Source organism: Canis lupus, chromosome 37, assembly GCF_003254725.2.
Source record: "Canis lupus dingo isolate Sandy chromosome 37, ASM325472v2, whole genome shotgun sequence".
Lineage (NCBI taxonomy): Eukaryota > Metazoa > Chordata > Mammalia > Carnivora > Canidae > Canis > Canis lupus.
The window spans coordinates 15,071,783-15,098,949 of record NC_064279.1 but is presented as its reverse complement, the minus strand read 5'-3'; the positions used below and the strand labels follow the sequence as shown (position 1 = coordinate 15,098,949).

General features: G+C 41.0%; 1 protein-coding gene across 23 annotated transcripts in view; it reads left to right on the top strand.

Annotated features, from left to right (window-relative positions):
* The window catches only part of CMKLR2 (chemerin chemokine-like receptor 2), a 50,279-nt gene extending 24,982 nt beyond the window's left edge, over nucleotides 1-25,297 (top strand). For 12 of the 23 annotated variants that reach the window (XM_035710931.2, XM_025441838.3, XM_035710932.2 and 9 more), the window contains 3 exons: nucleotides 168-244; nucleotides 13,665-13,737; nucleotides 23,007-25,297. In XM_035710931.2, the coding sequence (XP_035566824.1) occupies nucleotides 23,033-24,100 (1,068 nt within the window). In that variant the 5' untranslated portion in view covers nucleotides 168-244; nucleotides 13,665-13,737; nucleotides 23,007-23,032 and the 3' untranslated portion in view covers nucleotides 24,101-25,297. Of the gene's footprint in view, nucleotides 1-167; nucleotides 245-6,250; nucleotides 6,277-8,764; nucleotides 8,864-10,688; nucleotides 10,807-13,664; nucleotides 13,738-23,006 lie in introns of those variants that run through there. The other 11 variants (XM_035710937.2, XM_049106472.1, XM_035710934.2 and 8 more) reach the window with 4 other exon arrangements.
* The last annotated feature ends 1,870 nt before the right edge of the window (nucleotides 25,298-27,167 follow it).

Genomic DNA, 27,167 nt, shown 5'->3' with positions numbered 1-27,167 from the left:
GGTCAGTTTTGCCTATTCGAAGCCAATATGCTTTTTGATTCAGCCCCATTCCCTGGATATTTATTGTGTTCAATCCCTGTACTGGATCCTTGAATCACAAATTTGATTGATTGATTCATTGATTGATTGATCGGCTCACTCACTTATTGATTCATTCACTTTTATAGTCTCTACAACTAAAGCAAGTTTATGAAGGAGAAGAAGGTGGTGGAAAGAATATACATGTTTCCATAGCTTTTAACTGGTAAGTGGGCTATATTAGTATACTTAAACTTAATAAGCCTAATTTTTAACCTTTTTTTAAGATTTGTTTATTTATTTTAGAGAGAGAGAGCACAAGCAGGAGAGGTAGAGGAAGATAGGGAATCTCAAGCAGATTCTGGGCTGAGCACAGAGCCCAATTCAGGGTTTGATCTCATGGCCATGAGATCATGACATGAGCTGAAACCAAGAGTCGATCCTTAACCTAGGCCCCTTTAAGCCTAAGTTTTTAAAGAACACCATGCTATTTGGCAACACTACGTGGTTGCCAAATGCACAAAATATGCCTATTCAAACTCCCCATCAAAGTGACATAAGCAAAACTAACAGAGTAGGGACCTCAGAAAACTCTGTCCTCCACAAAGCAACAAGAAACTGGCAAAATGGTCTGAGTCAACTTTTTCAGAACTCTGATATTTATCCAAAGGCTTGCAACAATCTGGGAGTGTTCATTAAAAACAAACAAAAATGGCTCAACTCAGGAGCGCCTGAGTGGCTCAGTCAATTAAGCATCTGCTTTTGACTCAGGTCATGGTCTCAGGGTCCTGGGATTGAGCCCCAAGTCAGGTTCCCTGCTCAGTCTGCTTCCCCCTCTCCTCCTACCCCCTTGTTCCCCAACCCCACGCTAGTTCTCTCTCTCTCAAAATAAATAAATTAAATCTTTTTAAAAAAAGGCTCAATCTCAGTAAAAGAAATGAGCTGTGTGGCATTTGTAACTTAACCCTGTCTTATCCTGCTTTGCAGTATTATTGAAAACTAACAACCCGCATTCTCAGTGAAGACCAGCAGCCTGGTAGCAAATGAAAGGAACAGAATGTAGTTGTGGGACTCCTTAAAAGCTTCCTTCCCAGAGAATTATGTGACCTGTCTGGTGGCTCCCTGGAAAGCCTCACTTGCAAGACTATCTATAGTTGACCTAAGTCAGCTCACCTACAGTGAAAAGCTTTTTCTCCATAGCATTTGTCAAAAATAATAACAGGCAGTTACTTAGCTTTGCAGCTGCCTGAGGAGATGGATTCCAGTTGAAAGAAAGCATTAGACTAACTAAAAGCTTTATTTTTTTAAAAAAGATTTATTTATTCATTTATTTAGGAGAGCAAGAGAGGGCGTAAAGGGAGAGGTAAAGGGGGAGGGAGATGGGGAAAGCAGACTCCCCGCTGAGCAGAGAGCCTGACATGGGGCTCAATCCCAGGACCCTGACACCATGACCTGAGCCAAAACCAAGAGTCAGACTCTTAGCCAAACGAACCACCCAGGCGCCTGTAACCAAAAGCTTTAAAAGAAAGACTGAGAAAGGACACACATAGAGAGGCTTTGAAAAGCTCTGACTTCTACCTGACAATCAAGAAGATGACATTTAAGTCTAGAGCTGTGCTCATGCCCAGGGTCCTGGGCGTTGCCAGGAAAGCCATGCAAAGGCCCTAAGCTTTCCCTTTGGATGACCTTGAGGGTTCTGCAAGCAGAAAATGAAGGCTAAGGCAGAGTTGAAAATGTGCCCCCAACGTGCATATAGTGCCCCTCATCGAAAACAAGATTTATTGGTTCCAGGCATTTAAGGAAATTTCCAGATCTTATATTATACCTTCAGAGCTTTGCATGATGGTAACAACAAAGGAAAGGTTGCATGAGCCATGGCACAGCCTACAGCTTTGATGTTTCTCTGCATTCCTGATCCCTCCATTTCAGTGCAGGCCACTAAGAATTTTCCTTACTTTCCTTCCAGCTCAGCCATACATTTAAGAAGATGATTTTTTATGTTTAGTCCAGTGTTTTTAGAGGTTTTGTAGTGAAATGTGTTTCAAGAATACGTAGAGTACCATATTGCCAGAAACATCACTCCACTTTTGAGCTCTCAGGGAGGCTCTACATACACTGTCATTTCACATTTGAATATGTATCCTAAGTCGCAGGGAGTCCTATAGACTGTGTTGGTGGAGAATCCCACTTGTCTTTTTCTGCTATTCTGCCTCAGAGCCCGGCTGGAAGCAGCTTCTATTTTCTTTCCTACATGAGGAGCTCCAGGAACTCAGACACCTCTCTTTCCCTCAGGAGCTGACTCTGCCCGCTTCTCTTGTTCATCTCTCCAACTGCCATATTCTTTACTCCACAAACATTTATTTTTACCTTTTACCTTTTTACCTAAGTCTCTTACTGTTAGTCACTAGAGGAGTGTAGTAGATAACAGCAACGTGATCAGTATGAAAAATTTCATAGTTTTACAAAAGGTCTTAGAATCATGGTCCTGGTTTCCTTCTAGAGTGAGTTTTTGGCTTCCAATTTTATCCTCTTAAAGAGTTGTTCCATATTTGGGGAAGACCAAAGGGATCCTGTTTCCAAACATGACCCTTCTTCCTAGATTGAAGACAGAGTGGCCTGTGAATGCTATCAGGGCAAAACAATAGGTGTCCCTGTCTTCTCAGGAAGACATTGGGTACCTCTGAGAATCGCCAGATTGAATGGTCCTCAAGTCACTCATCCTCTGTCCTGATCAGGAATATTATGGACGTTATTTTATTATCCTATTTTTTGATGATCAAAACACCCACATACAAACTAGTTTGATTGTGGTCATATTTTTAACCACCTGATTAGCACAAGGCTTTATTCCCTCCTGCCATGCTGATTTGATAATACTTTAGACTATTTGTCTCTGTCCTTTATTTTTTAGCCTTTCTTTACTATTTTCCATCTCACTGTCTATGCTACATTTTAGGTACCCCCTTCAGATATAGCTTCTAGTTTACATTCTCCCTTTGACTGAGTCTAAGCTACAATTTTATGCATCCAATAAAATAAATTTCAGTATTAACTTTGTAATTTCTAGAAGTTCTGCATGATTCTTCATAAAACTTTCTTGGCCCAAAGTAGATACTCTGCCTAAAAGCCTAGTAATTATTAGTGCTTCTGTCTTAGGTATAAAGGGACTTTTTTTTCTACCTCCACCACTCCATATTCAGGTATTTATAAGTATTCTACTAACTCTTTTTTTTTCTCACGTGTAAAATGAAGGGACTAGATTAAATTCTCTCTGACATTTAATTTCACTTTAAGAGACTATGGATTCTATGATCCTTAAAGATTTATTTATTTATTTTAGAGAGAGAGCGCGCACGCATGCTCCTGTGTGAGCGGGGCGGGGGGGGGGGGGGGCGGGGGGGCAGAGGGAGGGAGAAAGAGAATCTCAAGCAGACTCCCCCTGAGCACAGAGCCCAGTGCAGGGCTCATTCCCACGACGACCATGAGACTGTGTATGACCTGAGCCAAAATCAAAATAAAAAGTCTGGCACTTAACCGGCTGAGCCACTCAGGTGCCCCAATAATTCTATGATCTTTGGCCACACTAACTTCACCTTCTTTCAGAGAGATTAAAAAATAGAAATTGGTTTGTAAGGAAAGAAGTCCCCTTCCCCAGCTGGCAATGGCAAGTTGAAAAAGATGAAAACAAATAGAAATGGCTGCTATATCTTTGGGGGTGAAAATGAGGCATAGGAAAATTGTTTCCCTTCATGGTACATTACTTGCCATACATTTATCCTTCATGGCACCCCATCCCTCCACAGACACCTAGTGAAGGCAGCCCTACATATATACATTGATGGGTAGGAGATTATGGCCAAGCCATAGACAGGACTGTACATCCTGACCAATGGATAGGAGAGCCATCAAACTGTATCAGGTGTAACATTATAATTTCAGGGTTGGCAATACTTTAGACATTATCAAGCCTGGTCACACTTAATTCCCGGTTTCTGGGATGCCTGGATGGCTCAGTGGCCGAGTGTCTGCCTTTGGCTCAGGATATGATCCTGTGGTCCCGGGATCGAGTCCCATGTTGGACTCCCTGCATGGAGCCTGCTTCTCCCTCTGCCTGTGTCTCTGCCTCTCTCTGTGTCTCTAATGAATAAATAAATAAAATCTTAAAAAAAAAAATTCCTGGTTTCCTCCTACAAGACCCTCAATTTGTGTCTGCCTCATTAAACACCTCCAAGTATGGGAACCGTGCCATCATCTGACACAGCTTTGCATTAGAATGAAAGCTCCCTGGGTTCTATTCACCACTATTCACTACTGTTTCTTCAGGGCCTAGAACACATAGTAGATGCTCAATAAATATTTTCTAAAATGTTTTTTGATAAATATTTTTTAAATGCATAAACGCCAATTTTTAACAACTATAATCTTTGGAAAGTTTTGCCTTATGCTGAGCTAAGATGTCTTTTTCTCATATCCTTAGTTTTTTCCTCTGGTCAGATAAAAGTTCCCTCATCTGCATACCAGACCTTGAACCATTTGAAAAAAGTTATCCTGCCCTCAGGCACCTGGCTGACTCAATCGGAAGAGCCTGTGATTCTTGATCTCAGGGTCACGAGTTTGAGCCCCATTACAAAAAAAAAAAAGAGAAAGAATGAAAGAGGAAAAGAAAGTTATCCTGTTCTTTCTTTTTTAAAATAAATAGCTTCCACCAATTCATTTAGCATTCGTCACATGATATAGTTTTAAGCTTTCTCTCTGTCCTGTTCTTTCTTTTCTGGACATGCTCAAGTTTATCATTGTTTCTCTGAGACTGTAATTCTCAGAAAACAATATAATACCCCCATGTGCAACCTGACCAGTTCAAGCGGAATTGGACAAACACTCCCTTAATTCTATTAAAACACCTCTAGGGCAAATTCACCTTTTTTCCCTCTTTTTCAAGTAGTCACATCCCTTTGTTGACTCACCTAGAGCTTATGGTCAAGGAAAAGTCTTACATTGGTGCAGAAAGTTAGCATGCCCACATGTCAGAACAGGTTGCCACAGGATATTAATCACAGTGCCTTTGGTGAATGGTACACATGGTGGAAATGTGAGTGGAGGTGGTTCATTGGGACACTGCCCAAGTGGACCACATCCATTCCCTTCTCTTGGATGATAAAAAGACACTGAATAAGCCATTAGCCCATCTCCTTTTTTTTTTTTTTATAGATTTTTAAAAAAAATTTTTTAAGATTGTATTTATTCATAGAGATGCAGAGAGAGAGAGAGGCAGAGACACAGGCAGAGGGAGAAGCAGGCTCCATGCAGAGAGCCTGACGTGGGACTCGATCCCGGGACTCCAGGATCATGCCCTGAGCTGCACGCGGTGCTAAACCGCTGCACCACCGGGGCTGCCCTAGCCCATCTCCTGTATCTTTGATGTAGGCATACCAAATCCGTCTTGGGAAAAAAAATTAGGGCCTGTAATTGCTGCCTAAGCGCATTACCAGCTAGGCCTGTCAGAAGATGATTTGTTTTGTATAGTAACTGGTATAAAGTTCAAAGCAGGTGTTGCTTAACAAGTAAATTCTGAAATGAGAGAAGACAGGTAATTTCTAATGAACATTCTGGATACTACCTTGAAGTCTTATTTTCCAGGTCAGTATGGTGGAATTAGATTTTGTTAGAAGTAGTAGGAAGGCTGTTCTGAATATCTCTTTTTGGAACCTGCAAAACTTGTTGATTATCTTGAATGCGAGCAACACTAAGGTGTCTCAGGCATTCTAGGGTTACTATTAATATGATTCTGCATGGTAGTTTTAAAGATGAACTTAGAATTGCCATGGTTTTTCTGCTTTTAGTAACTTTCTGTAATTGGACTTTAGGCTTAAAATGGTTTATCTAACTTTGCCTTGTTAGAGGAAATCTATGATGAGCAGAAAAGATACAGGAACCTCGTCTAAAAGTAGAATTTAAGTTTTTTTACTGTATCAAGTGGCTCGTTACCGGGTCCCTTCCAAATTCCTTGCCAGGAAATAAACTGCTTATATTACGTTTCTCTGAAGATATATTATGGGGTTTATATAGGTGCCAAGACATTTTTCTGATTTGAGTACCTGGTGAAGCACTTGGCTTTTGAGTCATCCAAAGTACTGAGACAATAGGAGTAGTGCAGATATATGCATATGTCTATTCTTTCTCCTGAACCATTGTACTTAATGACCCTCACAAGATCCCTTTTCTTTTCCTCAAGTACCTGACCTCTGTTTCTGGGACAAGGTGAGTCCTATCAAAGATGAAAGAAATATATTAAATACATGCAAATTATTTTATTATTTTATTTTACTGTGTCCAGAACCAACTTACAAAATAGTATAGTGATGAGACCTCAGAAGTGGTTCTTCCCTTTCATTTCTACCACTGTGAACAATACGTAAATGGAAAAGATGCCTATTATAAAATGAACTAAGGATAAAAGAAAGCCCTTAAAATATAGTCCTATGTTTTACTACTGAACCAGGATCTGATATTCCTCCCTTCCCTCCTTTCTCTTTTCTTTCTTTCATTTTTTTCTTTCTTTCTTAGTCAAGGAAAGAAGAGGGGAAAATATAAATGCTCTCTCTCCTTACCTTCTAGTTATACAAACTTAAAAGTGAAGAACTAGTTAGGAAGTAGAGATTCTATTTCTCCGGTGTGGCGTTCTACAGCCGCTTTGAGCACCACTGCATGTTTATAACCTTTTCTCACAGATGTTACATTTTATGAAATCTGACTCATTCGGGTGGTACTAGTATCTTTAGTACTAGAATTCCCTGAGGGCTGGACTATTACACAAGTTTGCTTCACTCAAAACCTGAAATATTTGAATAGAATATTTCCCGGAAAAAAAAGAGGCAACAAGAATTTGCCATAATTAAATAAATCAGAGAGCAGTGATTTCAAATTCCTTTTTTTTTTTTTTTTTCTGGGAAGAATGAAGGAGGGACAATATTCTTGTTTGGGGAGGTTTCACTTTTATTTGCAGAATGTTTCTAATTTATGTGAGCTTTTCGTTTTGGACCTTGGTCTATAATTTTGTTTCAATGTGCAAAAAAACATTTACTAGAAGACATTTTTTGAATGCCCACTCTGTGCAAAACACCAGATTTGGTGCTTCTTGGAAGCATGGAGAATAGTAAAAGAGCTAGAAGACAATGTCCTGCCATCTTTGCATTTCTCATAAAAATTAAAGTTAAATATCACCTGTATTTTCCAAATGAGACCTCTGGGGTCCCAAGTGAGGTGACTCATCCAGAGCTCTGCAGCTAGTAACGTATAGAACTAAGACTTAAGACCATCTCTCCTTAGTTCCAATGCTTTTTTTAAAAAAAGATTTTGTTAAAAAAAAAAAAAAAGATTTTGTTTATTTATTCATGAGAGACACAGAGAGAGAGGCAGAGACAGAGGCAGAGGGAGAAGCAGGCTCCATGCAGGGAACCCGACACAGGACTCGAACCCGGGACTCCAGGATCATGCCCTGAGCTGAAAGCAATGCCCAACCGCTGAGCCACCCAGGTGTCCCAGTTCTAATGCTTTCTCAACACATTCAACACCAAGACTACTTGGTACCTGTGGACTTAAATGGGGTCAAGTGTTATGGCAAGGCCAACACTAGGATGAAGCAATTGACACAACATTCTAACAAGTACCAAAAATGCCATTAATCACAATGAATGCAAACATCTGCTGAACAAAAAAATCGAAATTTGAAGTGAAGTCAGAATCCAGCCCAGCTCTTATATGACCCTGCCTCACTTACCTTACCCTAATCTTGGCCCTACATCATGCAACTGAACTCTTGGGTAGACTAAGGAGACAAAGAATAAGGAAATACTCCCATGGCTGGGATAGTAGTAAATTATTACTATAATTGTAAGTCGTAACAGAATCCTTAAATGTTTATTTAGAGTCAGATGTCCAGATGTTTGGAGATAGATCATAAACTATCCACAGTGGTATATTAAGGCAAAATGGCTCACATTTATTTTAATAAGAAACAGACTGAGGGGCACCTGGCTGGCTCAACTGGTAGAGCGTGTGGCTCTTGATCTTGGGGTCATGAGTTTGAGCCCCACATTGGGTGTAGAGGTTACTTAAAAATAAAATCTTTAAAAAATAAAAAATAAAGGGGCTCTTTGGTGGCTCTGTCAGTTAAGTGCCTCTTTTTTTTTATTTTTAAGATTTTATTTTATTATTTATTCATGAGAGATACAGAGAGAAGGAGGCTCCATGCAAGGATGCGGGACTCAATCCTGGGACTCCAGGATCACGCCCTGGGCTGAAGGCAGTTGCTAAACCACTGAGCCACCCAGGGATCCCCAAGTGTCTGACTCTTGAGGTTGGCTTAGGTTGCGATCTCAGGTTATGAGATCTAGCCCCAGCTCAAGTCCAGCTTTGCAGTCAGCATAGAATCTGCTTGAGATTCTCACCTCTCCTTATCCCTCCACGCACTCATGCTCACTCTCAAATAAATAAAATCTCTTTAAAAAGAAAACATAAAAACAAAGAAACAGAAGTGCATGGGGGAAAACTTGAGATGTGACAGTGGGTCATGGTAACCTCTGGGGAACACTGTTTCCATATGAACCTGCTTCCTTTCAAAGGCTTGGACAAAATGGAGCCTCACAGTGAGGTTTGGAGGGCTTTGATCAGAAGTAGAAACTGGGTTAAAATTTTTCTTCCCCTTTTTTTGATTTTCTTCTCTCTCATCCATGTTTTATGCCTGAAGTGGTAAGCTAGGACATGGATAGGTACCATTTGAAAGTGCCCTTGCCGTTAGGAAGCCAAGAAGTAATTCCAGTGAATCCAAGAGGAAAGGAGAAGCCAGGTAAATTCAGTCCTCCAGGTTCATATGTGGTCCAGTTCACTTTGCCTGCCATGCAGCAGTGAAGAATTATGCACTTGCCTGAATGTTCTCAGAAATCCAGCTGCCATGGAACTACATGGGAGTTGGTTTAGGTTCCTGGTCAGTTTAGTTCTTCACTTTTCCACATCTTACAGGGACTTTAATAGCAGGGTCAGAATCAGCCCCAGGAACAGAATAGGTTCTGGGTAAATGGGGGCCTATGACACAGGATTAATATGCATCTGTGATGGGAGCTCAGAGTACAACTTGTGCTCATAGGCTGGTCCACTGGGCCTAGAGGTGGGGGTGGCAGGTGGTGAGTGGTGAGAGGAGTCTAAGAAAGAACCCAAACTACTTTCTTACGTCATTCTCGGCTCCCTTCTATCTAGTAATCCTCGTTTGTAGGGAAGAGTGTGTCATTTTTTGTTTCCTTTTGTTTTTTCATGTAGCCACAGGTACAGCTCTAGGAAAGGAAAGCAGACTTATTCTCCAAAGTCAGTGTCATTCTCAGAATCTCTACTGCTTGAGAAAGGATCCTTGTGCCTTGGGTGCCTAAAGGTTAAGAATATGTGCATTCAGACATTTGGATAAGAATTCTAACCATGCCAGCTTGCCAGCTGAATGGTTTTTCCAAGTTCTGCAATTGTTTTCGTCTTTGGTTTCCTAATCAACAGATAGAAAAATAAGGGCTCAAAAAAAAATCTCAAAAACAGTTTTCATAGATTCTTGCTCTTAAAAGATGAAGACCCCCTTCTTTGCCCAACCATCAGCGCCTTCTGGACTTCTCCCCACCCCGCAGCCATGCCGGCTGTGCCTGAACCCCCTCGGTGCTCACTCAGTGAGGAATGCATCTGTTTGCTCCATTTGTTGGCTGGTAGGTTTTTAACATTCTCCGTTAGATTCTTGTTTCTACTAAGCCAAAATTCTTGTTTCTACTAAGCCAAAATTTTCCTGGCTGTTATGCCAACATTTTTTGCCCTAGTTCCAACATGGGAAACATAGAGAATAAATGTCTCAGTTTTTCCTCATCTCCAAGTATCCGAAGACAGCTATCAGACTCCATCAGTTTTCCTTTCTCAATGGTTTCCTTCAAACACTCCAAAAAAGACATAACTTCAAGTACCCTCAGTCTCCTGAGTTGTTCCTTTTACACAGCTTTCACTTTCCAGTGGTCTTCTCAAAATCTGTTTTGCTGACCTCAACAAACTACCTCTAATACAGATTGACCATGACAAAGCAGAGCTGAGGCTGCCAGCTTTGTTTTCATTACCATCGAATAATTTTAAATGTTCCTGACAAATGGCTCTAAACCATCAAAATAATGGTTTTGGCACCCAACTGCTTGATAATGATCGACTGGCAAGACTTTCAACTTATGCTTTATTTTATCTTCTGTGACTACATTTTATCCCACACCCCCTCCTATGTCCTCCGGGGGGGGAAGAAAGGTAAAAAATATTGTCAGGCGTAATCTTACATGAATGGGAGGAAGTTCTAGAATTGTTGCCCTTCCCTCCACCCCCTACATATTTACTGCTGTGTTGAAAAAACAGTTTTGCAACCAAAACAAGTTTCCCTTCCACCTCTTTGACCAAGTTCACTTGCTACTTCTCTGAATGATAAATGGTACTGTTTTGTGAAGTGGCTACAACTTCAGTGTATTCTGGAAGTCCTCTGACTTTTGTTCTTTGTCCTTTAGGGGAATAGCCTTCTCTCTCCTTTTTTTTTTTTTTTTTTAAGATTTATTTATTTTAGAAAGAGCGAGAATGAGAGTATGTGACTGGGGGGAGGGGCAGAGGGAGAGAATCTCAAGCAGACTCCTGGCTCCCAGCCTGAAGAAGGCTCCATCTTCCCACCCTTGAGATCGTGGCCTGGGCGGAAACTGAGTCTGCTGCTTAACCAACTGAGCCAACCAGGCACCTCAGGTATCACTCTCCTTAACAAAGGAAGTATCTTAATATAAATTAAAATAAGAATCCAATGGCTGCCCATTCAGTTTCCACCCTAAACCAGGTATTCCCCTTAGAAATGTCATTGACATTATGTGATTGAGAAGCAAAACGTCAGGGTGCCTGAGTGGCTTGGTGGTTGAGCATTTGCCTTCTGCTCAGGTTGTGATCCCAGGGTGCTGGGATCGAGTCCCGCATCAGGGTCCCTGCATGGAGCCTGCTTCTCCTTTTGCTGTGCCTCTGCCTTTCTGTGTCTCTCTTGAATAAATAAATAAAATCTTAAAAAAAAAAAAAAAGGGAGAGAGAAGCAAAACATCTTCATTGCCAAATAATGATGAATTAGAAAACAGGTATGTTATGGAGGCTGCATAGACTTAACGCTGTGTGCCCTTGACTTTTCTGAATTTAAGCCATGGGTGCTATGGTATGTATTTATGAGAAGTCATGTAATCTGTGGGGTACCCTATTGTGACTCCTGCTTCCAAAATCAGTTCTTCAGGAGACATAACCCTGCCAGAAGACATTAAAAAGGATTAAAGTTTTAGTGTCAACCATTTATACGAATGAAACTATCCAAAACATAAATTGGGAAAATTTGGGTCTCCAGCAGCTGTCTAGTCATATGCCCTACAGAAATAAAGTTACACAAGTCCTGTGTCATCGATGTTTTCAAGTTCAGTACCCACATTCTTTCTCCTAAAAAATTACTTGAAAAATCCCTTTTCAAGGAAATACTCATTTGGGGATTTCTCTTTGCTATGACCAAGGCTTTGAAACATTATATCATTGATGGTGGTGATTCTCCCAGCTTCTGGATAAAACTTGGAAAGAAGTGAGATAAAGACCTAGACTATGTTGGGGTGCCTGGCTGGCTCAGTTGGTAGAGCATGTGAGTCTTGATCTCGACTCTTGATCACGAAGTCATGAATCCAATCCCCATGTTGAGCATAGAGCTTACAATTAAAAAGAAAAAGAAAAAAGAAAAAAAAAAAGATGTAGGCTGTATCCTTATTCAAAAGTAAATAAGTAGCATATTTAAGTTTTAAGTAGCATATGTAGAAGAGAGAAGTAGGGGCACCTGGGTGGCTCAGTCAGTTAATTATCTGCCCTCAGCTCAGGTCAAAATCTCAGAGCCCTGGAATTGAGTCCTGAGTCTGGCTCCCTGCTCAGCAGGGAGTCTGCTTCTCCCTCTGCCCCTCCCCCTGCTCTCTCTCTCTCTCTCAGATAAATAAATAAACTCTTACCAAAAAAAGAGAGAGAGAGAAGAGGAATATAATGCTCTACGGTGTTCCATCTTTTCACTATTCTTGGCCAGATATAGAAATAATAATGGCATCTGAGGGCTAGACACAGGGAGCACCCAATGCGAACACCTTCAAAAGGCAGGCATCTAGCAATGTGTGAACTCCATACAGACTGAATATATTTTTAAAAGATTTTATTTATTTGAGAGAGAAAGAGCACACACAAGCAGTGGGGAGAGGCAGAGGCAGAGGAGAAGCAGACTCCCTGCTGAGCAGGGAGCCAGATGTGAAGAATGTGGGGCTCAGGCTCCCAGGACCCTGAGATCATGCCATAGCCAAAGGCAGACACTTAACTGACTCAGCCCCTCAGGCGCCCAAAACAAAACAAGTTTTTATTTATTTACTTATACTTCTAAAAGTTTTATTTATTTAAGTAATCTCTATACCCATCATGGGGCTTGAACCTCATGATCCTGAGACCAAGGACCACTTACTCCTCTGACCGAGCCAGCCAGGTGCCCCCAAAACAAGTTTTTGTTTTATTTATTAAAAATTTTTTTTTTGAGAAAGAGAGGAAGAGGGAGAGGGAGATCTTAAGCAGGCCCCCTGAGATCATGACCTGAGCTGAAATCAAGAGTTGGATGCTTAACCAACTGAGCCATGCAGGCACCACCCCCCAAACAAGTTTTTAAATCTCTGCTTAAAATTTTCTCACACTTAGTATGCCTGGGCGGCCAGCGGTTTAGTGCCTGCTTTTGGCTCAGGTTGTGATCCCGGGGTCCGGGGATCGAGTCCCATATTGGGCTCCCTGTGGGGAGCCTGCTTCTCTCTCTGCCTATGTCTCTGCTTCTATCTGTGTCTCTGCCTCTCTCTCTCTCTCTCTCTGTCTCTCTGTCTCTCTGTGTCTCTCATGAATAAATAAAATCTTAAAAAAAAAATCTCACATTTCTCATGAAGTAACACACAAACAAGTCCTCCTCTATTACTACACACCCCCATTGTGTACTGCATTTAGTCCTGAACTGGTAATAATCAATAGCTACAATTATTGAGCATGCTTTATGTAACCAGGTGCTAAGCCAACTGCTTTTAGGGATTCCCTTACGTGATCATTGCAGCAACCCCATGAATTAGTGCCGTTAATATACTCATTTTTTCAAAAAAAAGATTATTTATTTATTTATGAGAGACACAGAGAGAGAGGCAGAAACATAGGCAGAGGGAGAAGTAGGCTCCCTGAGGGGAGCCCGACATGGGACTTGATCACGGGACCCCAGGATCATGCCCTGAGCCAAAGGCAGACGCTCAACTGCTGAGCTACCCAGGTGTCCCTTAATATACCCATTTAACAAGTGAGGAAGCTGAGGTTTGAGGTGGTGGGTGATTTATCTAAGATTCCACAGCAAGGAAGGGGTGGCCGGGGTGGCCTGGGATCTGAAGATAGGCGTTGTGGTTCCAGAGCCCATAGACCACTTTATTGCTGGATATTTCAGTTATGCCTGTGTGTCCATTAGCTTAAAGTCTTGCAAAGAAATTAAGCCTGAAGGTTTTTCCCTGACCCAAGGTTAATCATTCACTGTTTTCTCCCAGCAATCCACAGAGCCATACAGATTGTACAAATCCAGACATTAACTTCTGAGCGGAACATTGAAGCAACTGAAACGTAAGTAGGTGTTGACTTTGCAAATAGGTGCTGTGTCCTCTACAACTGTCTGAGTGAAGCCTAGGGGTGAGACTTCCAGTCAGCCCGCAGGTGCTTTTTATAAAAAAAACCTTGATCCCAACAAAGTGAAAATAGGTATCATTTCATTTCTACTTGATTCAATTGCTTTTTTTTTCCACATAAAGGAAGAACTTTCTTTCAACCCCACTGCCTTTAAAAGTGAATAAAACATTTGTATGTCTAAAATTAGTTAGCTTTTCCATCTGAGGTTGATTTTAAAGACAACTCAATAAAAAAGTTATTGTGAAGGTTGTACACAGTTTAGCTAAACTTCCTGAAAGCTTCTATTAATCTCCTAAATGAATGTCTATCAAAGATGTCTCCCTCATCTTTGTTCTCACTCTCATGCCGAAGGCCCTGCCATCTTTGACTTCAATTATGGCAATATTCACCCACACTGCTGCCAGATGATCTTTACAAAAACAAAGGTTCAGTGGTGTCACTCCCTGCTACAAACATTTGTATTTGCTCCCAAATGGCAATGGAATAAAAATCCAAATACTTAAACATGACATTCAGGCACTTCATTACCAGAACACTTCCCTTTTTTTGTCGTCTCTTTGAGCTAAACCAAATACTTTCATCTTCCTTGTATGCCAAGGACTGTTGTTATTTATCTTAATGTCTGACATTAAGTAATAAATGATATAGGAACCACAGATAGGCAAGATGCTTTTCTATTAATGGATATGTGAGGCCAGAGCTTGGGATAGGAGAAGAATGTGATGATCACTGTTCTATCACCTTCCAAACAGCAGGAGCCAGTTGCTAGAGCACTGAAACAACCCAACCTTTACTTCCAGTGTAAGCCTCCTTGCTTCCCTTGACCGAATCAACAGAGTATCTTTATAAAACATCGCTGGACTTCATCCTCTTCCAAGTAGACATTATTCATCCAAAGGGCAGCAAAATATTCCGCTGGTGTCAAACATCTTGAGTACAATCTGGGGTGTGGTATAGAGTTTATATTTGATAGCTAGTGGAAAATACTGAGCAATGCCTCCAAATAACAACCCCCCAACCCCACCCCCACATTCTTTTCAAAATATCTCTCTTTCCTAAGAAGACAGCCCTTGAAAAATAGAGTTTGCTGGGTCGCAGATCTGTGGTTTTCACCAGAGTTTCTCTGTCCTGTCCATCTATTCTTTCTACCCCTTCCTGTCATTCATTCAGGAGCAAAATACATGTTCCCTCGAGGTTTCCACAGGAGGCACCTTCAGCTCTTGAGTTCTTTTTCTAGCGGGGTTTATGGGGAGGTCTACATAGGTGGTCCTCATAGATAATGGATCAGCAACATCAAATCCTTCTCTCTGTTCCAAGTTGATTAGAGATTAGATTTTCTCAAGACTCTGTTAGGTGTACATTTTTGCAATGGTCCATGAAAATCCGTCTAACTACCACTATGGAGCTAAATTAAACCCTTTTGTATTCGCCAAATGTTCTGCCAGAAGGAATCTTTGTGTTTTGTCAAGGTAGATAAACAAAATGTTTCCCTCTATAGCCAAACCACATTTAAAAGTTTAAAAGTTTAAAGCCACATTTAAAAGTTTAATGATACACATTTCTACCAGATGTCCTTCCCCCAAAATCATCTGGGTTTTACAGACTATTTATCACTACACTTTCTGCCAGGACTCTTGCAGTGAAATCTGTTTATTCAGAAAAGAGTTTAGGCTTTGCTATCTATTAAATCTGAAGAGATCAGAAACCAATTTATTTAATTTTTAAAAATAGTTCTGTGCTCCAGGACTAGACATTTGCCACTTGAGTATCTGGGTAAATGTAACCTAGGAATGTGATAACTTGGGTCCTCTCAGAATCCAAATCCCTGCGGTAAACAAGCCTCTTCACATTCTTTGGAAACCAAGCCATGGGCTTCGGGATGGTCCTCTGACCTTTGCTCCACAGCGAGCATTTTTCACGCATTTCTGACAGACTTGGGTGAACTTGCATATGTTCACACACACAGTGCAACCTGGCGCTTACTTAAGTGGCTACTCAAAAGCTGTTATGGTCACGTATATCTTTGCTAGTCTTTATCTTAGTCAGAATAATTTATTTGCCTTTCGGCAGCACATATGGTCTAAGGCAAATACAGTAGCTCTTTCCTCTCTTCAGTCAAGTCTAAAAGTCTCATCCTGGCATTGTTATTGTGCTCTTCGAAGCATTTCCAAATTGAGAAAGCTGTATGAGGTCTCAGTGGAAAGTCACTGCCAGCCAACGTGGTTTGACTCTGTCTGTTTAATAAATGACAGTGTTTCCTTTAAGCCTGGGTTTAAAGACTTAATTTGCTTGCTATTCATCTCCACTTCTGGTGACTGCCCCGCAAGGCTCATTTTCCATTGCCCAGATGTTTCTCCAGTTTCACCACTGCGTCTGATTCCCATCCTTCCCTCACTTCTCAACAGCCATATGTGTATGTGTATATATGCACGTGGATGTGTGTGTGTATCCACATGATTAAACTGAGGACACATTTTCTCATGTTTTCGTTCTGTATCTCCTTTTACCCTTTAAACAAATAAGTTTAACATGACACAATTGATGATACAGCAGAATATCAATTGTTAAAAGTTTAAAAAGTCATCTCTAGGGGTGCCTGCATGGCTCAGTCGGTTGAGCATCCAACTCGTGATTTTGGCTTGGGTCACAGTCTTATTGGTCGTGAGATCGAGCCCCATGTCAGGCTCCACACTCAGCATGGGAGTCTGCTTGTCCCTCTCCCTTTCCTTTCCCTTGTCCCAACTCATCACTGGTCTGCTGTATTAATTGGCAGAAAGTTAAAGTAAGGGTCTCAGGGGAGGCCTTGAGTAGCATTAAGTCATGGTTGCTTCCCTGGGACCAAGGGGCAAATCATTTGCAGAGGCCAATTCAGAGTTCCTATTTCTATTTTAACGTACAGTTTCCTCCTTCACTGTTAAAAGCTCAAAGTTTTCAAGAGTTGGCCTGCTCCAGAGGTCACAGATTTGTAGATGGGCTGAATGTGGTCCGCAGCTGTTTTGTTCTGAAATAGTAATTTAGAAGCTGGAAGCTTTTCACATTAGTAATATAGATATCCAGCCATTCTTCAAAAACTCTGGCAACACTAAGTCCTTATTTCCCACATGAAAACAATTGGCTAGGACCGAGTAGCTGCTGTCCATTGAAAGCGAGTTTGCTGCTCTTTGGTTCCCTCAAATCCCATTGTCTCCCCAACCTGAACAACTGCACCTATTATGGTCACCTGCCCCTGGGACATTTAAATTTGAAATAGAGGGCAGAGGATGTTTATTTTTCGCGGCTTAGGCCCGGCCCAGGAGAGCACGAGATGGCAGAGGATGTTTAACCTCTAATATAGGTCTACTATTGTCATAATTCAAGATCTGCCCCTCATTTCTTTATAAAGTACGAGTCTTATCAGCTCAGCTTATCATAGTCAATTGCAAAACTCCCTCATATTCGATCTCCATGGTTGAAAAGGGTGTTCCTTAAATGACTCTTGCTGAGGTAGAGAGATCCCCATTACAAGGTCAGCTTCTTTCTTTTTTCTGTTGTCCTTAAGGGAAGGTCCTCACTTTCTCTCTCTCCAGAAGTCATCTCCTTTGGTAGGACTAACTCCTTCCTTAAGGTTTCTTACAGCATCTCTTCACAGCACATGAGCACTGCCAGATCTCTACTACAGTGCTTAGGGGGAAGGCCCAGAAAAACTAAGGTAGTTAGGATACAGGTCCTGCTGCTTTAACAAGAGCTTAAAAAGAATAGCAGGGCAAATATGTTCTCACTTAGTAATCCAGAAGGAGGAAGTCCAGAGAGGTAGGGCAGCTGTGCTCCACGAGGTCATCTGAAGACCCAAGCTTCTTCTATCTTATGAAAACATGTGTTTTTCTCATCTACATGGTACAAGACAGCACATCACTGCATCTATATTCTAGCCAATGACACGAGGGATAGGAGAGGGCCTTAGACTCTGATACAGGAGGCCCCAAAGCCTGAGGGTCATTTTCTACTCTTCTCTTTCATATCTGATCCACTATCGATTCTATCTTCAATATATAAATTAGAATACAGTCCATTCCGGGACACCTGGGTGGCTCAGTGGTTGAGCATCTGCCTTTGGCTCAGGGCATGATCCTCGGATCTGAGATCGAGCCCCACATCGGGCTCCTTGCAAGGGAGTCAGCTTCTCCCTCTGCGTATGTCTCTGTCTCTTTGTGTCTCTCATGAATGGATAAATAAAATCTTTTTTTATTTTTTTAAAGATTTTATTTATTTATTCATGAGAGAGAGAGAGAGAGAGAGGCAGAGACGGGGCAGAGGGAGAAGCAGGGTCCATGCTGGGAGCCTGATGTGGGACTCGATCTAGGGTCTCCAGGATTATGCCCTGGGCTAAAGGCAGAGCTAAACTGCTGAGCCACCGGGCTGCCCTAAAATCTTTTTTTTAAAAAAGAATTCAGTCCATTCCTTTTTTATTTAAAGATTTATTGATTTATTTGAGAGAGAACGTGCATGTGAGTGGGTGGGGGGGAGAGGGAGAGAATCTCCAGCAGACTCCATGCTTAGCACAGAGCCCAACCAAGGGGTCAATCCCATGACTCTGAGATCACAACCTGAGTCGGAATCAAGAGGCAGATGATGCTCAACTGCATGAGCCACCCAGGTGCCCCAAATTCATTGCTTTCTCATTACTTTCGCTACCACTCTGATCCAAGCCACCCTCACTTCTGGCTGGGATTATTCCAATAATCTAATTGGTCTTTCTGCTTCTATACTTGCTTGCCCCACTGTCACTGCCATTACCACCACCACCACTACCCAAAACAGTCCATTCTCAACATAGAAAGAGGGATTCATTCCATAATAGAAACAGACTACTTTTCTCCTCTGCTCAGAATCCTTCAGTGGCAGCCCATTTCCCTTAGAGTAAAAGCCAGAGTCCTTCAATGGTCTATAAATGTGTAAAAAGCCAGAGTCCTACAATGGCCTCCCACACATATCCTTGTTGCTTCTTTTCTTCTACTCTTCCCCTTGTTCACTTTGCTCACCCTATTCTACTACCTATTCATACTGGCATCCTTTTACTATTTCTGGAATATGTTAGAAGCAGTCTGCCATAAGGCAGTGGCTGTTCCTCTGCCCAGAAGATTCTTGCCTATAATATCCATCTAACTAATTCCCTTACCTCCCTGAGGCTTTGTGGTTGCCATCTTCTCAATGAGTCTTCTGTCCACCTTACTGAGAATCAGAATCACCTCTCCTTTTCCCTTTATTCTGTTCTCTCCTGCCCCCAGTTTCTCCTTAGCACTTCCCATCTTTCAACACACTATGTAATTTGCTTTTTTATGTTTTTTTTTAAATTTTTTTTATTTTTACTGTCTCCTCTTGCTAGAATCTAAAATCTAAGAGGGAAGAAATAATTCTCTCATTTAGTGAAGAAGCACAATTAAGAATAGTGCCTGAGAAATGTAGGCACTTGCTAAGTAAGTGTTGAATGAATGATTATAATTTGGAAATGGTGGTTACCAGTTCTGGATTAAATTGTGCCCCCCTCAGAAGGATATGTTGAAATCTTAACTCCCAGTATTTCACAATGTGGTCTTTTTTGGAATTAGGGTTTTTACAGAGGTCATCAAGTTTAAAAAAGATCATGAGGGTGGGTTGTAATCCAGTATAACTCATGTCCTTATAGAAGGGGGAAATTTGGACACAAAGACAGACACCATGCGGTGATGAAGGCGGAGATTAGGGTGACACAGGTACAAGCCAAGAAAGGCCAAAGTTTGCTAGCAAATCACCAGAAGCGAGGGAAGAGGCATGGGACAGGTTCTCCCTCACAGACCTCCCTCAGAAGGAAACCACTCTCCCTACTGACTTCAGACTTCTAGCCTCCAGACTATGAGACAATAAATTTCTGTTGTTTAAAAATTTTAATCTTAGAGCACTTTGTCATGTCAGCTCTATAAAACTAATATAGTTGGTCTCTAGATATGTAGGTAGATGTGAGATCTAGAAACTTGCTTAGATCCGCAGGTGCCTATAAACTGTAAAGCAACATATAAACAAGGTATAATAATTAAACAAGAATATGTCCTTTAGGGTTAACTGTGTCTGTCCAGGGACTTAGGGGTTGCTGAATTCTACCTCACTTCTCTTTTCTCCATCCTACCCATATCCCTTACCATCGCCACCACACAGAAACATCTGCTTTAAGTCACAGGGGAATTCTTAGGTTATATTTCCTGTGAAGATTTCAGCTGGGCAGCATTCAGCCAACTCTTGAAGATAGTTCTCCAAGCTTGAACTAACTGGACCTTCTGTCTAATCAACTCATCTGCTTTCTGGAAGATTGGGGACCTCTCTGATACAGAGTTTTCTGTTTGAAGGGATTCTGAAACGGACGAGCTAGGTCACTCATCTCTTGAGGACTCGTCTTCCCCACCCTAACCAAGAGAACTGGGAAAAGAGGTGGTTGGTTTCCTTCAGGACGCCCTGTGATCATTTTGGCCCAGCAGGGGCAGTAATGGCATTAGAAGGGGGAGGCTTCTGACTTTTGGTGAGGAAATGCTTGTAGTGGGATTAGGGGTCTTCCACTGGCTCTCTGTATTTAAGAATGAGGTTCTTTCTACTTTATTGCTTAAGGTTTTGTAAGGTGATTTTAACTGCCACTGGGCCATTTGGCTTCAGCATTCCTAATAGCCTGAAAGGTCATAGGCACCAAGAAGTAAGGGTGTCCCAGTAGATAGGCAGAAAATGGAGACAGGGAATTAAACACTGGGCTAGAAAAGATATGACATTGGGGAGCGTCAGCCACCAAGAGCAGTGGGCAGAGTAAGGTCCCAGACCTGCAAGAAAAGGTCAGAAAGGCGGGAGTCAGGGCGCCTGGGTGGTTCAGTGGGTTAAGCATCTGCCTTTGGCTCAGGTCATGATTCCCAGGTCCTGGGATCGAGCCCCACAATGGGCTCCTTGCTCAGTGGGGATCCCGCTTATCCCTCTGTCTGCCACCCCCCTTGCTTGTGCTCACTTTCTCTCTGTCAAATAAATAAATAAATAAATAAAATCTTGGAAGGAAGGGAGGGAAAGGGGGGAAGGGAGGGAAGGGAGGGGCCAATTCTTGCTCACTGAATAGGATACATGAAGGAAAACACTTGGTGTCAAGAAAAAAGCCGAGATCGGGGATGGAACTGTGGGTCAAGGTCAGAGAGATTCTGGCAGTGACAGTGACTTAGGGGTGAACTCACAAACTATTACATTTGGTTCTGAACAGGATTTGTAGCAGGGCCAATCATTTATTTAGCCCATGTGATATGTTGCGACTTGTTCTAGGCACCTAGAACAAGGTGATTCAGAGATGACAGCCATTGTTCTCAAGGAGTTAAGAGTTTGATAGGACAGAAATGAAAGATAAATGAATGACAATTTTGTGTATTAAGTACAGTAAGGGTATAATATCATACAATGTCACAGTAGCTAAGAACTCAGGCTCTCGGTCCAACAAGTTTGAGTTGAAATCCTAACTCTTCAGTTAGAGGTTGTGTTATCCTGAACAAGTCACTAAGCTTCTGCAAACTTCAGTGACCTTTCTTGTAAATGGGAATAATAATAGTACTACTTACCTACTTCATTTTTTTAAAGCATTTTTATTTATTCATTCTTGAGAGACACAGAAAAAGAGGCAGAGACACAGGCAGAGGGAGAAGCAGGCTCCCCATGGTGAGCCTGATGCGGGACTCAATCCCAGGACCCTGAGATCACGACCTGAGCCAAAGGCTGTTGCTCAACCACTGAGCCACCTAGGCATCCCTACTTTATAAGATTTTTGTAAGGATCAAATTAGACCATTTATGCCTGGCACCAAGATAATTCTCAATAACATTGGCTATTATTTATAATAATAGTATAATTATCTGGGAGAAGGTATTGTCAGGAAATATTTCCAGGAAAAGGTGGCATTTAAGCTGAATATTGAAAAATAAAGAGAAGGTGACTGGGCCTGGGATTGGGAGGATGCTAATGAATTGCTTTTATTTTGTAATTATGTCCTGCCAGATTCCTCAAACAATTTGAGATAGGATGATGAATTCAATGTTAATAGAACAGAATATGAGCTGTCTCTGAGCAACATTAGATATTTTGACCTCTTCATTCTAACCCTACTATAATCCCATATCTTATGTTTGCCCCAGTAATTATTGTAGCTCCATGAAATGAATACAATTATTAATCTCCTTTCTTCTTCATTTTGAATACTAACAAACAGAAATAACACAAAATAAAATTGATGTAGTTAAAATTGTACCTAGTAAATTTGTTTTGATTGTAAAAATGACTTTTACCTCTTCTTAACCCAGAAAAACTGGTCTTGATAGGAGGAAAAAAAAGGCCACAAAAGAAAACTTAACTTTGGGTGAAATTATAATAGATAATTGGGCATGGGCAAGAATAAAATAAAACTGATTAATAGATCACATTTTGTTGTGAATGTAGAAGATAATCTGAATTAATTCGAAACAAAGGAATTTCAGTAAAATAAAAATTTAAATAAAGCTTAGTGGCATTCTATAGAAAATTGATACCAAAATTAAAAGGTCATAATCAATTTTACTCCAAAAGATACTTTTTTTGGTTAAAAAGCCTTCCATACTTATGTAATTCTTATGAACATATTTGCATTCATAAATATAGAATCACACCAAACCATTCATGGGTACAAAATAGTGTGTCAAAATCTCCAGTACTTGCCTGTGACATCTGGATGGGTGGATTGATGAAGCAGTGGGAACTCTCATCTAGAGCTCAGGAAGTCACGGTATAACTGACTTTGAAAGGCTTTGAATCATCACCACCTAAGTATTCACCTGTTTTCTTTTGTATCTTCCATAAAATAATAATGCAGAGTCAGAGCCTACTAAATGCCTATTGAATCTTAGATTTTCTCTAGTCAGGTCTTTAGCATTACAGATAGTGGAATTGTACCTGTAGAGTCAATCGGTTTAATTCAGCACTTACTGAATACTTTGCAAAAATGAGCTCTCCTGGATTTGAGAGTAATGAGAGCAAAACTGAGGTACACCAAGATGTGGATGCCTAGAATATAATAAAAAACCTTACCAAAAATTATACTATTTACATCCAGTACATCAGATGAAGTATTTTTATCCACATGTGTTTTATTCACCAAATGTTTCCTCTTCTTTTAAAAGTTGTTTTCTTTCTTTTTAAATTTGCTTCTATAGATATCTCATTCTCCACTTGACAAGTCATGGAAGATCTAGAGGAAAGATTATTTGAAGAGTTCGAGAACTATTCCTATACTCTGGAATATTACTCCTCGGAGTCTGATTTGGAGGAGAAAGGCCACGTGGGAGCAGTTCATTGGGTCTCCCTGGTGTTATACTGTTTAGCATTTATTCTGGGCATTCCAGGAAATGCCATTGTCATTTGGTTCACGGGGTTCAAGTGGAAGAAGACGGTCACCACTCTCTGGTTCCTCAATCTGGCTATTGCAGATTTCATTTTTCTTCTCTTCCTACCTCTGTACATCTCCTATGTGGCCATGAATTTCCACTGGCCCTTTGGCATCTGGCTGTGCAAGGCCAATTCCTTTATTGCCCAGTTGAACATGTTTGCTAGTGTGTTTTTCCTTACAGTGATCAGCCTGGACCGCTATATCCACTTGATCCATCCTGTCGTATCTCATCGACACCGAACCCTGAAGAACTCCCTGATTGTTATTATATTCATTTGGTTTTTGGCCTCTCTAATGGGTGGTCCTGCGCTATACTTCCGGGACACTCTGGAGTTCGATAACCACACTCTTTGTTATAACAATTTCCATGAGCATGATCCTGACCTTACCTTGATGAGGCACCATGTTCTGACCTGGGTGAAATTTATTGTTGGGTACCTCTTCCCCTTGCTAGCAATGAGCATTTGCTACTTGTGTCTCATCTTCAAGGTGAGGAAGCGAAGCATCCTGGTCTCCAGTAAGCATTTCTGGACCATCCTAGCTGTGGTCATGGCCTTTTTGATTTGCTGGACTCCTTATCACCTGTTTAACATTTGGGAGCTCACAATCCACCACAATAGCCATTTCCACCAGGTGCTTCAGGCCGGCATCCCCCTCTCCACTGGCTTGGCATTCCTTAATAGTTGTTTGAACCCCATTCTTTATGTCCTAATTAGTAAGAAGTTCCAAACTCGCTTCCGGGCCTCAGTTGCTGAAATACTAAAGCACACACTGTGGGAGGTCAGCTGTTCTGGCACAGTGAGTGAACAGCTCAGGAACTCTGAGACCAAGAACCTGTGTCTCCTGGAAACAGCTCAGTGAATTATTATTCTTCCACAAATCAGTATAAGGTTTTTGTGTGGGTTCCCTGACAAATGCTTTCAGGTTATTTGGTTCCAAGGGACAGTACCAACAATCTCTGTTTGTTAATCAGTTTAGTGACATTACATTTTTGTGTGGGTATAGAACTTAGGAAAGATCTTCATTTGTTCGCCTGCAAATTATCTATCACTCTTGCTAATTACACCATTGTGGATTAGTCCCTACTGTTGACGCAATATCAGCTATTATTTTTTTAATCTTAATGACTTTGAAGTCTTAAATCTTAATGCTAAATATATGATTAATTCATTTCAAGAATGTTAACATACGTGCCAAAGCTCACTTTAATTTTGCACTAGTAACCTATTAGATATATTTTTAAAATGCAACATGTACTTAATTTCTTTATTTCATGAAATCTATGTATATACATTTATAAATTAAAGTAATAGTTGGTTATGGTAGTTTAAAACATTGTGAACTATTAATGAACTATTAATGCTTAATGAAGTGTCCCAGAATCTAGTTGCTTAGAATGACAATGCATTATTATAATATTTCACAATTCTGAGTCAGAAATTCAAACAAGGCACAGAAGGGAGGTTCATCTCTCTGCTTCATAAGGTCTGAAGCATCAGCTGGACTGGGATGACCCAAACGGCTTGGGTTTTGGAACAGCTTGTCTCCTCTGCCTTACTATCCCTTCTCTTTTTTTTTCTTCACACAGCTCTTCCAGTATGGCAGCTCAGGGTAGCCAGACTTCTTATATGGCAGTTTAAGTCTCTAGGAGACCAAAGTGGACATTTTTAGTACTCTTAAGGCCTATGCCTGCCCCTGACACAGTATAACATCCACTGTACTCTCTTGGTCAAAGCGGTCACGGGCCAGCTCAGGTTCAAGGGGAGGTGACGTAGACCCCACCAATGGAGCCAATGGAGATATGCTCCTATCTTTAATCCTTCATGATATCATTATAAATACTGTTTTTGGAAAATTCTGGGTACGTGCAAGTATGTATAAGATTGCTGTAAACATAAAACACTGACATCTAGATAGTAGATAGGCCAGCCCAATCTCAGAATGATTTCAGAAAAAGAAAGCATGTATGGCATTGATATATTTCTATCTTCTATTCCTATAACTATATTGATGTAGACACCAGTACAAGACCAATAAAGTATACTTTTAAGTCAGTAACCTCTTCATAGTGCAGGTCTGTTGCATTTTAGACTGTAGTGGTATTTTGACTTCTATTCATTTATTCCTTTTTTTTTTTTTTAAGATTTTATTTATTTATTCATGAGAGACACACACAGAGAGAGAGGCAGAGACACAGGCAGAGGGAGAAGCAGGCTCCATGCAGGGAGCCCGACATGGGACTCGATCCCGGGCTGAAGGTGGCGCTAAACCGCTGAGCCACCTGGGCTGCTCATATTCATTTATTCCTTTAGCAAATAGACGAGTGTCTAAGGGGTATACAGATGCATACGGCACTTAATGGTTTAGAAAGTCTAGAGATTAAACCTGCATAAAAACAATGCTAAAATGAGATGGACAGTAGTCAGTGCCATAAGAAAGCCAAGGAAAGTGTAGATTGTTCGGAGAGAAGAGATAACCCCCGGTACAGAAGGGAAGAAACATTGGGGTTTCTTGCTTTTGGGGTTTCCTAAAATCCTGTTCCTGTCCCTTGTCTCTGCTGGTACCTTTATCTTTTATGACTACAGACTCTGCTACTCACTGTAATTTTAAAAAACATTTAATTTTCCATAATTTGTTGATTTTAATTTTGAAAGTTGGGAGGGGAGCTGTGTTATTTCTTGAGTCAGTATCCTTTTTTCTTTCATCTTTCAGCTTTTGGAAATGATAATCTTGGATCACTTATGTCTATGTTCTTTACTGGTAGCCCATGCAAAAATCAGATCTAGTTTTGGAAGTTATTCCCCCCAAATATGTGGCATAACACAGCATATCCCAAACTTATGTAATTCCCAAATTTCTTGATTTGTGCCATACCAGTATGGAGGGAATTCATGAAGAGAAAGGCTCATTGTGAGTGTCTGTCCCCTCTAACATTGGGGTTTCAAATATTCCACTCTGGGTTCCTCGTCACCTTCAAGGGACAAGCCCTGATTTCCCAGGATCAGGAGAAAAGCTGGAGGATTGAAGACAAAGAGAATTCCTCAGGCTCATCCTTAGTTTCAGCAAATGGAGAGATTGTCAAGGCTGTGGGAGAAAGTGGAAGGCCGAGGAGCAGGAAGGGGATTAAGCAACCAAGGGCAGAAGAAAACGATGGAGGAGGTGGTGTTACCACCTAGTAAGCAGGAGCTTACCAAGGGCCTATGAAAATATTTGAGATCTTTAAAAAAATGATTGGCTCTAGAATACAAAAAAGGGAAACTTTAAAAGTCAAAATTAGTAAGTACTTCATTACACATCTATAAAATATACCTTTATGTCAATTAGTCAAATGAAATATTACATAATTATATAAAAACTTATATTTAAGATGGGCTTTCAGTATGTATTAATGTTTGATATGAGGAGTGGAATCTCCAAAAAGAAATGCTTTACAGACGGTTTACAAAGGTCTTAGAGAACTTGAATTCATTTGAGAATCTAAGGAAAGGGGGATCCCTGGGTGGCGCAGCGGTTTAGCGCCTGCCTTTGGCCCAGGGCGTGATTCTGGAGACCCAGGATTGAATCCCACGTCAGGCTCCCGGTGCATGGAGCCTGCTTCTCCCTCTGCCTATGTCTCTGCCTCTCTCTCTCTCTCTCACTGTGTGCCTATCATAAATAAATAAAATTTTAAAAAAAATCTAAGGAAAGTTACAAGTCCTTTCCCTACAAATATGTTTTTTTTTAAAGCAGTTTCTATGCCCAAAAGTGGAGCTCAAACTCACAACCCCAAGATCAAGACGTGAGTTGCATGTGATGCGACTCCTCTCTAGAAACATGCTTTTTTTTTTTAAGCATGCTTTAAATAAAATATCAGAGAGTCCTTAGACCTTGGGCTAAAATCCCTAGTTTCAGTGGTTTTTAAAATAGTTGATAGTGGGGATGTAATAGA